Genomic DNA, 18269 nt, shown 5'->3' with positions numbered 1-18269 from the left:
CATGCCGCTCTTTCACTTTGTCACAGCTTACCCTTCCCCCTCCCCAGATCCTCAAGTCCATTCTCTAGTAAGTCTGTGTCTTTATGCCTGTCTTACCCCTATGTTCTTCATGACATTTTTTTCTTAAATTCCATATATATGTGTCAGCATACAGTATTTGTCTTTCTCTTTCTGACTTACTTCACTCTGTATGACAGACTCTAGGTCCATCCACCTCATTACAAATAGCTCAATTTCATTTCTTTTTATGGCTGAGTAATATTCCATTGTATATATGTGCCAGATCTTCTTTACCCATTCATCCGATGATGGACACTTAGGTTGTTTCCATCTCTGGGCTACTGTAAATAGGGCTGCTATGAACATTTTGGTACATGTCTCTTTTTGAATTATGGTTTTCTCAGGGTATATGCCCAGTAGTGGGATTGCTGGGTCATATGGTAGTTCTATTTGTAGTTTTTTAAGGAACCTCCATACTGTTCTCCATAGTGGCTGTAGCAATTCACGTTCCCACCAGCAGTGTAAGAGTGTTCCCTTTTTTCCACACCCTCTCCAGCATTTATTGTTTCTAGATTTTTTGATGATGGCCATTCTGACTGCTGTGAGATGATATCTCATTGTAGTTTTGATTTGCATTCTGTAATGAGTAAAGATGTTGAGCATCCTTTCATGTGTTTGTTGGCAGTCAGTATATCTTCTGTGGAGAAATGTCTATTTAGGTTTTCTGCCCATTTTTGGATTGGGTTGTTTGTTTTTTTGTTATTGAGCTGCATGAGCTGCTTATAAATTTTGGAGATTAATCCTTTGTCAGTTGCTTCATTTGCAAATATTTTCTCCCATTCTGAGGGTTGTCTTTTGGTCTTGTTTATGGTTTCCTTTGCTGTGCAAAAGCTTTTAAGTTTCATTAGGTCCCATGTCCATTTCTCTAGGAGGTGGGTCAAAAAGGATCTTGCTGTGATTTATGTCATAGAGTGTTCTGCCTATGTTTTCCTCTAAGAGTTTGATAGTGTCTGGCCTTACATTTAGGTCTTTAATCCATTTTGAGCTTATTTTTGTGTATGGTGTTAGGGAGTGATCTAATCTCATACTTTTACATGTCCCTATCCAGTTTTCCCAGCACCACTTATTGAAGAGACTATCCTTTCTCCACTGTACATTCCTGCCTCCTTTATCAAAGATAAAGTGACCATATGTCCGTGGGTTTTTCTCTGGGCTTTCTATCCTGTTCCATTGATCTATCTTTCTGTTTTTGTGCCAGTACCACACTGTCTTGATTACTGTAGCTTTGTAGTATAGTCTGAAGTCAGGGAGCTTGATTCCTCCAACTTCGTTTTTCGTTCTCAAGATTGCTTTGGCTATTCGGGGTCTTTTGTGTTTCCATACAAATTGTGAAATTTTTTGCTCTAGTTCTGTGAAAAATGCCAGTGGTAGTTTGATAGGGATTACATTGAATCTGTAGATTGCTTTGGGTAGTAGAGTCATTTTCACAATGTTGATTCTTCCAATCCAGGAACATGGTATATCTCTCCATCTATTTGTATCATCTTTTTTTTTTTTTTTTTTTTTTTTTGCGGTATGCGGACCTCTCACTGTTGTGGCCTCCCCCGTTGCGGAGCACAGGCTCCGGACGCGCAGGCTCCGGACGCGCAGGCTCAGCGGCCATGGCTCACGGGCCCAGCCGCTCCGTGGCATATGGGATTCTCCCAGACCGGGGCACGAACCTGTATCCCCTGCATCGGCAGGCGGACTCTCAACCACTTGCGCCACCAGGGAGGCCCTATTTGTATCATCTTTAATTTCTTTCATCAGTGTCTTATACTTTTCTCCATACAGGTCTTTTGTCTCTTAGGTAGGTTTATTCCTAGATATTTTATTGTTTTCGTTGCAATGGTAAATGGGAGTGTTTCCTTGATTTCACTTTCAGATTTTTCATCATTAGTATATAGGAATGCCAGAGATTTCTGTGCATTAATTTTGTATCCTGCAACTTTACCAAATTCATTGAATAGCTCTAGTAGTTTTCTGGTAGCATCTTTAGGATTCTCTATGTATAGTATCATGTCATCTGCAAACAGTGACAGCTTTACTTCTTCTTTTCCGATCTGGATTCCTTTTATTTCCTTTTCTTCTCTGATTGCTGTGGCTAAAACTTCCAAACCTAGGTTGAATAAGAGTGGTGAGAGTGGGCAACCTTGTCTTGTTCCTGATCTTAGTGGAAATGGTTTCAGTTTTTCACCATTGAGGACGATGCTGGCTGTGGGTTTGTCATATATGGCCTTTATTATGTTGAGGAAAGTTCCCTCTATGCCTACTTTCTGCAGGGTTTTTATCATAAATGGGTGTTGAATTTTGTCAAAAGCTTTCTCTGCATCTATTGAGATGATCATATGGTTTTTCTCCTTCAATTTGTTAATATGGTGTATCACATTGATTGATTTGCATATATTGAAGAATCCTTGCATTCCTGGAATAAACCCCACTTGATCATGGTGTATGATCCTTTTAATGTGCTGTTGGATTCTGTTTGCTAGTATTTTGTTGAGGAATTTTGCATCTATGTTCATCAGTGATATTGGCCTGTAGTTTTCTTTCTTTGTGACATCCTTGTCTGGTTTTGGTATCAAGGTGATGGTGGTCTCGTCGAATGAGTTTGGGAGTGTTCCTCCCTCTGCTATATTTTGGAAGAGTTTGAGAAGGATAGATGTTAATTCTTCTCTAAATGTTTGATAGAATTCGCCTGTGAAGTCATCTAGTCCTGGGCTTTTGTTTGTTGGAAGATTTTTTATCACAGTTTCAATTTCAGTGCTTGTGATTGGTCTGTTCATATTTTCTATTTCTTCCTGATTCAGTCTTGGCAGGTTGTGCATTTCTAAGAATTTGTCCATTTCTTCCAGGTTGTCCATTTTATTGGCATAGAGTTGCTTGTAGTAATCTCTCATGATCTTTTGTATTTCTGCAGTGTCAGTTGTTACTTCTCCTTTTTCAGTTCTAATTCTATTGATTTGAGTCTTCTCCCTTTTTTTCTTGATGAGTCTGGCTAATGGTTTATCAATTTTTTATCTTCTGAAAGAACCAACTTTTAGTTTTATTTATCTTTGCTATCGTTTCCTTCATTTCTTTTTCATTTATTTCTGATCTGATTTTTATGATTTCTTTCCTTCTGCTAATTTTGGGGGCTTTTTGTTCTTCTTTCTCTAATTGCTTTAAGTGCAAGGTTAGGTTGTTTATTCGAGATGTTTCCTGTTTCTTAAGGTGGGATTGTATTGCTATAAACTTCCCTCTTAGAACTGCTTTTGCTCCATCCCATAGGTTTTGGGTCGTCGTGTCTCCATTGTCATTTGTTTCTAGGTATTTTTTAATTTCCTCTTTGATTTCTTCAGTGATCACTTCCTTATTAAGTAGTGTATTGTTTAGCCTCCATGTGTTTGTATTTTTTACAGCTCTTTTCCTGTAATTGATATCTAGTCTCATAGCATTGTGGTCAGAAAAGATACTTGATACAATTTCAATTTTCTTAAATTTACCAAGGCTTGATTTGTGACCCAAGATATGATCTATCCTGGAGAATGTTCCATGAGCACTGGAGAAAAATGTGTATTCTGTTGTTTTTGGATGGAATGTCCTATAAATATCAATTAAGTCCATCTTGTTTAATGTATCATTTAAAGCTTGTGTTTCCTTATTTATTTTCATTTTGGATGATCTGTCCATTGGTGAAAGTGGGGTGTTAAAGTCCCCTACTATGATTGTGTTACTCGATTTCTCCTTTTATGGTTGTTAGTATTTGCCTTATGTATTGAGGTGCTCCTATGTTTGGTACATAAATATTTACAATTGTTATATCTTCTTCTTGGATCGATCCCTTGATCATTATGTAGTGTCCTTCTTTGTGTCTTCTAGTAGTCTTTATTTTAAAGTCTATTTTGTCTGATATGAGAATTGCTACTCCAGCTTTCTTTTGGTTTCCATTTGCATGGAATATCTTTTTCCATCCCCTTACTTTCAGTCTGTATGTGTCTCTAGGTCTGAAGTGGGTCTCTTGTAGACAGCATATATATGGGTCTTGGTTTTGAATCCATTCAGCCACTCTGTGTCTTTTGGTGGGAGCATTTAGTCCATTTACATTTAAGGTAATTATCGATATGTATGTTCCTATTCCCATTTTCTTAATTGTTTTGGGTTCGTTATTGTAGGTCTTTTCCTTCTGTTGTGTTTCTTGCCTAGAGAAGTTCCTTTAGCATTTGTTTTAAAGCTGGTTTGGTGGTGCTGAACTCTCTCAGCTTTTGCTTGTCTGTAAACGTTTTAATTTCTCCATCAAATCTGAATGAGTTCCTTGCTGGGTAGAGTAATCTTGGTTGCAGGTTTTTCTCCTTCATCACTTTAATTATGTCCTGCCACTCCCTGCTGGCTTGTAGAGTTTCTGCTGAGAGATCAGCTGTTATCCTGATGGGGATTCCCTTGTGTGTTATTTGTTGTTTTTGCCTTGCTGCTTTTAATATGATTTCTTTGTGTTAATTTTTGACAGTTTGATTAATATGTCTTGGCGTATTTCTCCTTGGATTTATTCTGTATGGGACTCTCTGTGCCTCCTGGACTTGATTAACTATTTCCTTTCCCATATTAGGGAAGTTTTCAACTATAATCTCTTCAAATATTTTCTCAGTCCCTTTCTTTTTCTTTTCTTCTTCTGGAACCCCTACAATTCGAATGTTGGTGCATTTAATGTTGTCCCAGAGGTCTCTGAGACTGTCCTCTGTTCTTTTCATTCTTTTTTCTTTATTTTGCTGTGCAGCAGTTATTTCCACTATTTTATCTTCCACCTCACTTATCCATTCTTCTGCCTCAGTTATTCTGCTATTGATCCCATCTAGAGTATTTTTTATTTCATTTATTGTGTTTTTAATCGATACTTGATTCATCTTTAGTTCTTCTTGGTCCTTGTTAACTGTTTCTTGCATTTTGTCTATTCTATTTCCAAGATTTTGGATCTGGGAAATAGAATATTGGATCATCTTTACCATCATTATTCTGAATTCTTTTTCAGGTAGACTGCCTATTACCTCTTCATTTGTTAGGTCTGGTGTGTTTTTATCTTGCTCCTTCTCCTGCTGTGTGTTTTTCTGTTTTCTCATTTTGCTTATGTTACTGTGTTTGGGGACTCCTTTTTGCAGGCTGCAGGTTCGTAGTTCCCGTTGTTTTTGGTGTCTGTCCCCAGTGGCTAAGGTTGGTTTAGTGGGTTGTGTAGGCTTCCTGTTGGAGGGGACTAGTGCCTGTGTTCTGGTGGATGAGGCTGGATCTTGTCTTTCTGGTGGGCAGGTCCACGTCTGGTGGTGTGTTTTGGGGTGTCTGCGGACTTTTTATGATTTTAGGCCACCTCTCTGCTATTGGGTGGCGTTGTGTTCCTGTCTTGCTAGTTGTTTGGCATAGGGTGTCCAGCACTGTAGCTTGCTGGTCGTTGAGTGAAGCTGGGTGCTGGTGTTGAGATGGAGATCTCTGGAAGATTTTCGCCGTTTGATATTATGTGGAGCTGGGAGGTCTCTTGTGGTCCAGTGTCCTGAAGTTGACTCTCCCACCTCAGAGGCACAGCACTGACTCCTGGCTCCTCAATTTGGGATGATTTGTTGTCTATTCATGTATTCCACAGATGCAGGGTACATCAAGTTGATTGTGGAGCTTTAATCCGCTTCTTCTGAGGCTGCTGGGAGAGGTTTCCCTTTCTCTTCTTTGTTCTCATAGCTCCTGGGTCTCAGCTTTGGATTTGGCCCCGCCTCTGCGTGTAGGACGCCGGAGGGCATCTCTTCTTCTCTCAGGACAGGGTTAAAGTAGCAGCCTCTTCGGGGACTCTGGCTCACTCAGGCCGGGCGGGAGGGAGGTGCACGGAGTGCGGGGCGAGCCTGCAGCGGCAGAGGTCGGCGTGACGTTGCACCAGCCCGAGGCGCACCGTGCGTTCTCCCAGGGAAGCTGCCCCTGGATCCCGGGACCCCAGCAGTGGCGGGCTGCACAGGCTCCCGGAAGGGCGGTGTGGACAGTGACCTGCGCTCGCACACAGGCTTCTTGGCGGCGGCAGCAGCAGCCCCAGCGTCCCACGCCCGTCACTGGGCTCCGCGCTTTCAGTCGTGACTCGCGCCCGTCTGTGTAGCCCCTTTAAGCAGCACTCTTAATCCCCTCTCCTTGCGCACCAGGAAACCAAGAGGGAAGAAAAAGTCTCTTGCCTCTTCGGCAGCTCCAGAGTTTTCCCGGACTCCCTCCCGGCTAGCTGTGGCACATTAGCCCCCTTCAGGCTGAGTTCTCGCCGCCAGCCCCAGTCCTCTCCCTGCGCTCTGACCGAAGCCCGAGCCTCAGCTTCCAGCGCCGCCCGCCCCAGCGGGCGGGCAGGCAAGCCTCTCGGGCTGGTGAGTGCCGCTCGGCACCGATCCCCTGTGCGGGAATCTCTCCGCTTTGCCCTACCCAGGTATGTGGGGAGTTTCTTGCCTTTTGGGAGGTCTGGGGTCTTCTGCCAGCGTTCAGTAGGTGTTCTGTAGGAGTTGTTCCACGTGTAGCTGTATTTCTGGTGTATCCGTGGGGAGGAAGGTGATCTCCGCGTCTTACTCTTCCGCCATCTTACCCGGAAGTCTGTTATGTTGTTGGAAGATTTTTAATCACAGTTTCAATTTCAGTGCTTGTGATTGGTCTCTTTATATTTTCTATTTCTTCCTGGTTCAGTCTCAGAACATTGTGCTTTTCTAAGAATATGTACATTTCTTCCAGGTTGTCCATTTTATTGGTATATAGTTGCTTGTAGTAATCTCTCATGAGCCTTTGTATTTCTACAGTGTCAGTTGTTACTTCTCCTTTTTCATTTCTAATGCTGTTGATTTGCGTCTTCTCCCTTTTTTTCTTGAGGAGTCTGGCTAATGGTTTATCAATTTTGTTTATCTTGTCAAAGAGTCAGCTTTTAGTTGGCAGGTGGATTCTTAACCAGTGTGTCACCAGGGAAGTCCTCCATGTTGTCTTTTAAACGTTCTTCATATGAAGACATCCCTTTTGTAGAAGTAGTACCTCTCTATATATAGATTTCTATTTTTATTGATTGATTTTTATTTGGGGTAGCATAAGCAATTTCTATATCTTTACAGCTTTCAAAATTATTTTTAGCTACATCTATAGTTGACGTACAATAAATAAGTTAATCCTTTTCCTGCTGTTGAACATTTGTCTTACTTATTTTTGTTTTCTTGTGCCCAGATGAATGCATTAAGCATTTTTCTTTCTACTGAACTATATCCATAGGATAAATTCCCTGAAGTGGGTTAACTCTGCCATCAAAGTATATGAGAAGTTTTAAAATTTTTGAAATATTTTTTCTAGGAGAGTTTTCTGGTACTAATGGTTCATAAAAGTTTATGGTTTTACCATCAACATCTCAACAATGAGAAGCAACATCTTGAACTCATTCATATGCCTAATATATTATGTACAAAATGGTGCACCACTGTTGTTTAAATTTGTATTCCTTTGATTACTAGCAAAAATCAACTTTTCACAAATTATTATTAAGTATTTGTCCTCTCATTTGGTTTACCTGGACAAGTATTTTATTCATTTATCTGTTCATTGCTATATAAGTTCTTTATATACTGTACATGTTAATAGTTAATATAAAAAGCACTGATTATAATATATCCTATTTGTAACACATTTTTTGTCTCTTTGTTAGTTATGTTTTTATTGACACATTTTTAAAATTAGGATACTTTTAATGTACATTTCTAGTGTAATATTTCTAATATGTTTATATCCGGTATTACTATTTTTGAAAGTTATGTTATCCCAAATAACCCTAGGGAAAATAATCATTTACTTTATGGACTTATACAGATGATTAACCAGACTGGACTTTTTGTTTATTTATTTTATTTATAAAAGTGAAAGGAGTTATACTTAATTATCTTCTAAGTGTCTTCTTGTTACCAAATTCTAAATCACTTTCTTAGACAAAAGGATGGATGCCCAGGCTAATTCCATGCTATTTTTAAAATCCAGTTTGTCTTAGCCAAAATTGCACCAACCTTAGCCTTCTTTTTTATTAAAATTTTAAAATAAATACCATATTATAGCTTTATATAATATGCAAGTTTTCTAATATTTTAGGTCTTTTGAGTGTTTTATCTTATTTCTGTACATGGAATTTTAGTGACAAAACTACTGAGTTTTTTTTTTTTAATTTAAAACAGAATTATTGGATTCAATATGGAGGACGACAGGATGAGAATCAGTAAGTTCTCCATTTAGAATGTTTATTTGTAATGAGAAGAAATACTTAGAATCATATTTATTATAAAGAACTTGGGCTCTATGAAATAGGCAAAAGGATATAATTAGAAGAGCTCTGAAATGGGAATTAGGAGTTCTTCATTCTGGTCCCAGCTCTTCCTCTTATTTCCAAGGCACCTTAAATAATTTATCTTCCTCTCTGGGTCTCATGCTTTTCCACACATCAAGAGGTTGAATCAGGTGATCTCTAATGGCTAAATGTTCTGTGACTCTAAATCAGAGAAAGTTGGATGCTGTTTTTGATTTTTTAATAGGAAAAAAACAATTAAATTATCTTTTTCATGCTAAATTTTCTTACTGCATTTATTTGAAAGCATCAAGCTCAGAAAGTTTTACAGCAAGCTAAAATATTAAGTGTCATGAACTCAATCAGAATTGAAGAAAACTCAATTTTTTAAATGATAGATGTCAAAAGTCAGTTTAGATGTTCTGAGCATTTCAAGGAGCCATAGAATCTTGGAGTTACACGTTTGAGGTTGTCAACTGAAAAAAAAAATGCACTCTAAAACTGAGAGTTATGTTTTATTCAGTGGATTTTCTGAAGACTTCAAGCCCAGGAAACAGCCTCTCAGATGGCTCTGAGGGACTGCTCCCAAGAGTTAAGGGAGGAGCCAGGATGTATAGGAGTTTTGTAACAAAAAGCAGACAGTCAGAATAGCAAAATATTACTGTTAATTAAAGAAAACCAGACATCCCTAGTTAATTTAGGGTTTACACTTTTCTATGTATGGGAAGATTTCAAGAGCCTGGGATCATTGAAATCATTCCTTTGATATGCACCTCAGCTCTCTGGGGTCATTGTCCTGTGTTTTCCCATTCTGAGTCCCCTCAGGGTGCACCATTGTGGGGAGGTTGCAGTGCCTGACTGCTTGATGGTGGGTATCCTTTTCCCATCCTCAGTTCCTTCAGGGCTCACCATCAGGGGAGGCTGTAGTGGCTGATGGCTTGATGGTCACAACATCCTTCATTTACTGATATGGCAGGTGGCATTCTTAGTCCACAAGATTTTGAGGTCCAGGTTATTATCAAAATCAGAAACTGAGGCCCTGACAAGGCAAAGGACTCAGTATCTCACTATGAAGGACTGGCAGATCCAGACCTTCTTATTCAAAATCTTGTGGTCTGTCACTGAGCTTCAAGGGCTCAACCCCTGGGTGACCTCAAATTATTTCAAGAGATCCAAGAATGTATATGCATATTTGGATTTGCTCAGTTTGTATATATTGAAAGGGTATCATGCTATTGTGTGTGTTCACAAGGTTTGACACAAACTCATGTCTTCTATCTTGGAATAGTTGAGAACCACTACACTCGGACATGATTTATTTCAATTCAACCATCTTTCAGTGATGCGCTTTATTCAACACTTATAATACAACACTCTGAGCATTGTAAACATGCACGTGATCATTGTTTCATGCTCTGTTGGTACTCAAAGTCTAATCTCAAGGGGTTTACATTATGGATACAATGAACTGCAATAAAGGTTGCTAAGAAGATTTAGAGAAGTGAAATAGAGCACACTCATTGGGAAAATAGAGAAGAGCTTCATGGAGGCAATGGCATCTAATTTGATCTTGAAAGAAGTGGACTTGTGAACCACATAAATATACAATATGAAGTCATAGACTACCTGAGTAAGGTATCCTTTGCCTTTGAACATTTTTATTCAATGGGATATTGCTATTTCAACTTTTTTTTTTTTTTGAATGGGCAGGGTTCCTTCAGGAGTGAATGTGGAGGGGACAGCAATTCATGGATTATCAACGCGGAAAAAGTCATCACCCAAGATAGAACGAGATCTAAGAGAGGGTAAGTATTATTGCACTTTTACTCTTAGAAGGAGGGGAAGGGGAGGCTGGGACTTGGCCAGTTCTTACCCATATCAGGGCAGAACCCATTTTCACTAAAAAATAAAGAATAGGACTAAACTACTCCAGTTCATAAAATTCTGAAAGCAAGTCTCAAAAATAAGAATGTCTCAGTTGTGTATATCACTGCTTTTGGTTTTCAACAAAAGTGCTACCAAATTCACTCACAGGAGTCCTGTGAGCTAGGCAGGGACTGTATGATCATTGCCATCTTCAGCTGAGTACCCGAGGCTTGGAGAGGTTACCTGGCTTACTTCTCTCACTTTGGAGGGGAGTGCTAGAGAGCATGGAATAGACTGTGTATCGGGGAAACTTGAAGAGACAGGTAACACGGGATATTAGTTAACTTAAGATCCTTGAGGCACATATCTGATCAGGGCTTAGAGAAATCAGTAGAATTTAGATTAGATTGACAGAAGTGTGGAGGGAACCATTCAAGTGGATGAAACAAAGGACACAAAAAGCTCAGAGATGGAGACAGCAGGATATTAGATGCCTGTTTACATAACCTCAAAATGACTGGAGTCATAGGTGGAGTGTTGCCAACGTAGGTTTTAAATAGAGCCAAACATTCTTGTAATCATAACTTATTAGCAAGTGTAGTACTAACAACAGTAGTAATCCTTAACAATTATTATTACTTCTATATGTTTTACAATTTTCCTAGCAAATTTATCCACAGTTCATTTTAATACTGGCAGTGTCTCCTGTGAGAAAAGTGTCCCCCACTTCACAGGTAAGAAAACTGAGGCTCACAGAGATTTAGTGACCTATCCAAAGCCTCAGAGCTTGTAATAGGTTAAGCAGGCTTTTGAATCCAAATCCTTTTTTCTGTTCTTCACCTGATGATGGAACATAGCAGTGTCTAGATATCTGAAATGTATCCCCTATTGATTAAATAATTGCAAGATAAGAAGAGGTTTTTAAAAAACCTTCATTGAGAATAAATACAGTCCCCCTTTCCCCAACAAGAGAGATGTCAGCACATTCCTCTAGCTGATTTGAAAACTTCTGGCTCTCTGCAGCTCTCACATTTCCCAGCCCTTTCCTTCCTCAGCTTCCAAGTCAGTTTGAGGCAGTAAACAGGATAATATGCTCATCTAATCTGACCTGGACCTCAGTTTGTAGTCACAAAGCCCAAGCTATTTTACAAGTGCCAGAGAGCTTCATGGTCAGCCAGAGTTCAAGTTGCTTTTTAAGCTGAGAAATCACCCAGGAAGTAGATGCCAGTAAGCCGGCACTTTGCTGTAAACATTTGGGAAGCTCCAGGACAGTTGCCAAATTTCAAAGCATTTTTTTCCTGGCTACCAGGGGATCTGATGTCCAGCAAATGACTAAGAAGGCTAATGGGAAGAGTAGAACAGAAAACTACACAGGATGGAGAAAGGTCATGATTGACTGGGTTGCCAAATTCTATCATTTCTGCCATTGAATGGGCTAATGAATCATAGGATGTTCCCTGGGAACCTACTGGAAAGCCTTCTGTGCAGTCACTAGAGATCAAAATATGGTCTAAATTAAGAACAGTGGTAGACAGAAGCAAAGTTCCTAATTTGAAAACACTTTCAACATCTTAGTCTGGCTGAAAGCAGATGTCAGGGAGGCAAGAAAGGATGCGTGCTTCCAGATTAGAATATATTTCAGCTTTTCTCATCTTCCACAAAGAGATTTCCATCTACTCTGTTACCTAACAGTATTTAGTAGTATTCATACTGGATGTCTCCTGAGCATTAAGATGGGAGTGACTCAGGGCTACTGCACCCCAGAGCGACTCCAGTCTTTGGAATATGCATGTCATCTTATTAAAAACATCTGTCACTTATCCATTCTTCTTTCAACCACCAGTTTTCCAAAAGCCCTGCTCGGTAATAATCCCAGAGTCAGCAGGGATAGAGTAGAAATAACTTTGAACTTGGAGTCAGGAAGCCTATCTTAGTCTGATGTTCTCCAGAGTGATGGGTAACTAGAGACTCACTCTCTCTGATCCTTATGGTCCTTTACTTGTAACAGAAGGATAGCAACTCTTTGGAGAGGATGAATATGAAAGTCTTTTGTAAACTGTAAAGGGCAGTGCTCATATAAGGGCTTGTTAGCACACTCCCGTCGTAACTTATATGACCTTGTCATATTTATGGTAAAATATATCTTCTTGCCATGAGCCATAGGCAGTGAACACAAAAGAGCATTTTCCTGTAAGATTCCTCTTTATTGCAAATGTAGAGTCAGAGCCAGGCACATACTTTATGAATGAGGGAAGAATTAAGTTGTTTAACTAAATCTCCTTAGGCTGTGGTTAAGAGTTGGCTGAAGCTGTCAAATCATATCCCAGGAGCCACAACTTATTGGACTACATTTTTATTTTTATTTTAATGTTTTTCTCTGTCTGTTGTGCTACTAGTCATTTATAGGCTGGTAGACTTGCATTTTTGAATGACAGGATTTATTTTTCCTTTTCTATTTTTGTTTTCCTTTTGGTTAGTGGGTAGGTAGTTGCCTGTTTTTTGTTAAATGGATATGTGGGAAACCTCTGTATGAAGCTCTGGGTTTAGTGGTGGTTGTGCGAGCTACATGAAAGGCAGATGTCTAGTACAGATTCTGCCCAAACCTGTTAGAATTTAGGTATTTTAGACTCTGTGTTGCTCTCTGTCCCTTCACCTGATCTTTGTATATTGCTTATGCCATGGTTGGGGGAATTGTCAATATCCCAGTAGCTCTCTTTTAAATATAATCCATTATGCCATATGCTTATTAAGATATCTCATTCAAACTTAACACAATATACCAGGCATATTTTAACAATTCAAAAATGATCATCATAATAATGGAAAATACTTATACAGAGCTTAAGCATGGTAGGCATTTTTCTGAATGTTTTAAAATAACTTTTGAAGACATGTTTTGAAAATAAACTAATATATTTAAAGTGATACACTCTCAATATAGAAAATGAGAAAAACATGGCAAAGTACAAACCAACCTAGTCCACTAAACCCTTGATCTGTCTTCCATTTCTATTCGAATTTTATACTAGAAAATTCTTTCCAGTGAACGTACAAGTATCTTGTCTTTCTTGTTGAAGGAACATCTCCCTCTATGTTTCTGAATGGAAATGGAATATGCCATTCACTTTTGAATATTTGAGGGAGAGTCTCAATGTGGCTATGGATCTTAACTATATAGATTAGAGCAACCTTTACCAAACAAACTGTGTTTTTTGTTAAGAGGTCCATTCCATGCTGTGAAAAAATTTAGCACAAAGGTAGCAGCTTACAATAACATACGCTTACTATCTCACAGTTTCTGTGGGTCAGGACTATGGGGGTAGCTTAGCTGGGTCCATTGCTTCAGGGTCTGTCACAAGGTTCCATCAAGTGTTGATCAGGGCCGACGTCTCTTCTAAAGCTGGGAAACTATCTTCTTCCAAGCTCAGATGACAGAATTCAGTTCCTGAAGGCTATTGGACTGTGGTCCTCAGTTTCTGGTTGACTATTGGCTGGAGGATGCCCTCAATTCCTTGCCGTGTGAGCCCGTCCAGTACAGCCACTTGTTTCATCAGACTATAAGCTGAGAAAGCAACAGACTGAGTCAACCAGCAAAATAGGAGTTGCAATGTTATGTAACCAATCAAAGACGTGATATTCCATCACCTTTGCCATATTCTATTAGCTACAGGCAAGCACCAGGCGCCACCCACACTTGAGGGAAGCAAAGTACACAAACCTATGAGTACCAGGAGGTTGTGACCATTAGGGACCAACCTAGAGTCTCTCTGCCATAAGAAGGAAGGAGGGAGGAAGGAGGGAGGGAGGGTAGGAGGGAGGGAGGGAGGGAGGGAGGGAAGGAGGAAAGAAGCGGAAGAGGGGAAGGAAGGAATGAGGGAAGGAGAGAGGAAGCATGGAGGGAGGAAGGGAGGGAGGAAAGAGGGAAGGAAGAAAGGGTGGGTATTGTGTTTATTTAAGGGTGAGAACTGCTGCATATTATATTGATATTTAGGATATTCATAATGTCTGTTCACATATTAAAAGTTCCAAGAAGTCCTCTTAAATTTTGTTTACTCTAGTACTTCCCAAACATATTTGATCAATAAACTCTTTTTTCATTAAAAACTTTTCTGTAGAACACAGTTTGAAAAACATTGAATTGTAGGAGATATATAGATATAGATATAGATGGATATAGATAGAGACATTTATGTATGTATTTTCTGTTCATCCAAAAGATTGATACTAAAACTGGGAGCTTGTGGATATATTCCTGGAATCCAAGAAATTCTGTATTTATAAATTTTGATGGCCATTTAAAAAATTAAGAGGAAAAAAAATTAAGAAGGGCAACTAGTGGGTCATCTGAATAACCACTTATAGCTAAGGACTGCCATGAGATTTCATACCTCAGTGGGTATGGATGCAGTTACCATCACATTGGCATGGGTTAATAACACTTCAATGGTCAAAGACTAATAAGAATTGAAATAGGACAAACTTATGAATAATGTATTAAGACCAGATGAAGGCCAAAATTCATCATGGTCCACTAAGATTTCACAGTAGTTTCAACAGAGAAAACTTGTAGTAGAATGAGTCATTACTCACCAAGAGCACTCTGAGGAATGCTGGCTCAGAAGAACCAGGGCCAGATCACTCATTAGAAAATTCATGTGGAACACTGCTTTTTAGTTTCCACAAAATAACATTAACCATTTTATTAATATTGTTAATTTGAATTTAGCTGGTTTTATGGTCTTGCTTTTATTTAATCTTGTAAATTGGTTTGGGTATGACAGTTGTATGAAGCTATAAAAATAAATACTGTACTTACAGTTTTTTGATTGCAAACATGGAAGTAAAACTGCAGTACAAATAATTTGTCAGCACTGAAGCTTCTTAGGGAACTTTTGCTTTAACACATAACCATACACTACTCAAGATTGAGAAACAGTCTCCCATTATTTTAATATTCCATTAATCATGGGCTGTAGTAACTCTTTTATCCCAACTGGACTAATAACATTCAGTGCTGTTCCCTAGTTTGACTAATCTGTTTTAAAGCCAAAGAGTAGACATCCACTTCAGTTGTCTCCTTCTCCTTCAATGATGTGTTTTAGACCAGTGTGCTGGTGACCATTGCCCAACTGAGGAGGATGGGAGGAGCCCTCCTCACCCCCATGCCCTCCATGGTGAGCTGCTCTTGTTGACAGGCATAAGGTCCTTTAGGAGGAATATTATAAAGAGGAGAAAAACAAGTTTTACTTTTCTATTCAGTTTTCTGGTTCAAGGTGTTTGTACTTTGCTACATTGGAAGATTTCCTCACCATCAGAGGCTTTGTCCTTCACTCCTATTCTCTATGAGGAAAGAACCATGTCAGGTCTAGATTTTGTAATTTTGCCACCTAAAACATAGCCCCAAAGCATAATGCTTTGAAGAGCCAATATGGAGCTAATTTTATAAAGTTGTAAGCTCTGTCCAGTGAGGGAGCAGGTGCCTACAGGAAACTCCCCTGTGGGGGAGATTATATATACATATATATATATATATATATATATATATATATATATATATATATATATATATATATATATATATATATATAATTTGCCCAGAGAGCAGAGAAAAAGAAATATTCCAAAAGTCAGACCATCCAGAGTCAGTAGATGGTGGAAAGAAGACTGGGAAGGAGTCAGGTGACTTGGTTATGACTGTCCTGATGGGCATTTATTCCCTGAGTTACTTGGTGAAGGTTTTGCTCTGGATACTGCTGGAACTGAGGACACAAACATGCCGTCAAATAATTTTTTTCTCTTTCTTTCTTTCTTTTTTCTTTTTTCAATTGTTTGGTTGTCCTGCTATCTCTTTAAAAAGTCTTTACCGAACGTGATGTCATGTCATCCAGTAATTGAATGAGATGTTGTGGCAGAGGTAGGAACCCAGGGCTGCGGAGAAGGGAGGGGCCCACTGCTGAGAAAATTCTGGAAAGTCTTCACTGAGAAGAATCCTATGAGATGCCCAGTCTGTTTTGCAGGAGCATCCCTGGAATCAAGTGAAAAAAAATAGTTTATCAATCCCCAAATCCTATACAAATGTAATACATTAATTACAACATCATGGGGAAACCTGGTAGCCAGACATCTGCCTTTTTCTTGAATCCATATTGCGTTTCTCAGGCTTCCAGATTTGTAATTTGTCTTTGCACTCCTAAATATTCGTGAGGAAACTGACTCCTGAACTGCACATTGAAAGCTGTTGGGTGTTCTGTGCTTCCCACCTTGGGGACAGAGGTAACAAGGACAACAATGTGTTTTGTCCCCGCAGGTGGCCCTTTGCTCTATGAGAACATCACGTTCGTCTACAACTCCGAGCAGCTGAACGGGACTCAGCGCGTCCTCCTGGATAACGTCCTGTCGGAAGAACAGTGCCGGGAGCTACACAGCGTGGCTAGTGTGAGGACCGGGACGCCCACTGCGCTGGTCTGGCCTGAGCATGGAAGAACTTTGGTCCTGGACTTACTTGGAGCCAGGAAACCAGGCCTGAAACGTTACTTTCTTTAGGACAAGGACATTGATTGTGGAGGCACTTTCATAGCCTTTGGGTTGGGGTGATTGTAGTTTTGTCCAGCTCTGGACATAGCTCTTGGGTCTGGAAGAGCTAGAGGCTTAATTCCTAGGACAACTGTATCCAGCATGTGCCCTGCCTATCATATAAAGTCGCTGGAAAAGTCTCTTTATTTTTATCAATAATTAATCAATATGTTAATTATTTATGTTCTACCTATTTCTACAGAAAGTGGTGGCACCATTTTATAATGAAAATGCGGGGTGAAAGTTAAATAAAGATCCCTCTTTTGGTTGGAAAAATTAATGATACTGAATCCTAGAATAAAATGGAGATGGTTCTGAGTATTGACTTTGGTTCTCAGCTTTCTGGCAGTCAAGGAAGAAAGGGAGATGTGATGAATTCATAATCCTCATTAATAAAGCACCTTGTATTTTGCTTCTAGGGAATCATGCTTGTTGGTGATGGATACAGAGGAAAAACTTCACCCCATACACCCAATGAAAAGTTTGAAGGTGCAACTGTCCTGAAAGCACTCAAAGTAAAACTTAACTTCTTTTGGATTTGAATTCCTAATTGTCAACCCAGGATCTTCTGGGAATGGCAGATACAGGGAAGAGAAGGGTTTAAGATATAGACCTAACAGGTCATTGAAGGGAGCAAGTATGAAATGGCACCTTCATTGTTTTTAATCACTCCATCATTCCTCCATTTGGTTATCAATTGATCAAACTCTATTTCCTAGATTTGCATCTGACAAATAATACACAACCCCCTTGTCCTCAAGAAGCTCAAGATCCAATGGTGAAAACGTACTAAAAAAATTATCAGTCTGTACTGTGAGAGGTGTTTTTTTTTGTAATTTTATTTAATTTTATTTTATTTGCGGTACGCGGGCCTCTCACTGCTGTGGTCTCTCCAGTTGCGGAGCACAGGCTCCGGACGTGCAGGCTCAGCGGCCATGGCTCACAGGCCCAGCCGCTCTGCGGCATGTGGAATCTTCCCAGACCGGGGCACGAACCCGCGTCCCCTGCATCGGCAGGCAGACTCCCAACCACTGCGCCACCAGGGAAGCCCTGAGAGTTGTTTTTGTAGAAGAGTGAGGAAAGTGTTTTGAGAGAAGAGGAGAGGAATAATTAGCTTTCAACTTTCCCTCATTTTCCTAAACCAAATCCACAAGTCTGTAGTAGTATTCCCACGAGCCAACGGAGAGATGAGCATCCTATATTGGCTTAATAAACCTAGCATCTGGTTTCCTTAAGCATTCCAATCAACCCAGTGGTTTCTAATGTTCTTCTTTTTCTTCAGTTTGGTTATGAAGGCCGAGTCTCCCTGAAGAGTGCCCGTCTGTTTTATGACATCAGCGAGAAGGCTCGAAAGATTGTCGAATCCTATTTCATGCTGAACTCAACCCTGTATTTTTCTTATACACACATGGTCTGCCGCACAGCCCTGTCTGGTGAGATTCCAGAATCTGAACGTGTTCCCTTTTACCCACAGTGAAATGAGAAAGAAAACAATGCAGAACAAAGCTCT

General features: G+C 39.7%; 1 protein-coding gene across 1 annotated transcript in view; it reads left to right on the top strand.

The window, feature by feature from the left end:
- Positions 1–18269, top strand: part of P3H2 (prolyl 3-hydroxylase 2) — a 164450-nt gene that overhangs the window by 133132 nt on the left and 13049 nt on the right. Inside the window, exons 7-11 of the mRNA XM_060099290.1 lie at positions 8214–8254; positions 10031–10125; positions 16494–16621; positions 17179–17274; positions 18042–18192. Of these exons, the coding sequence (XP_059955273.1) occupies positions 8214–8254; positions 10031–10125; positions 16494–16621; positions 17179–17274; positions 18042–18192 (511 nt within the window). The remainder of the gene's footprint in view (positions 1–8213; positions 8255–10030; positions 10126–16493; positions 16622–17178; positions 17275–18041; positions 18193–18269) is intronic.

The sequence above is a fragment of the Mesoplodon densirostris genome, chromosome 5, assembly GCF_025265405.1.
Source record: "Mesoplodon densirostris isolate mMesDen1 chromosome 5, mMesDen1 primary haplotype, whole genome shotgun sequence".
Classification (NCBI taxonomy): Eukaryota; Metazoa; Chordata; class Mammalia; order Artiodactyla; family Ziphiidae; genus Mesoplodon; species Mesoplodon densirostris.
This window is presented reverse-complemented; position numbering and strand designations above follow the sequence as displayed.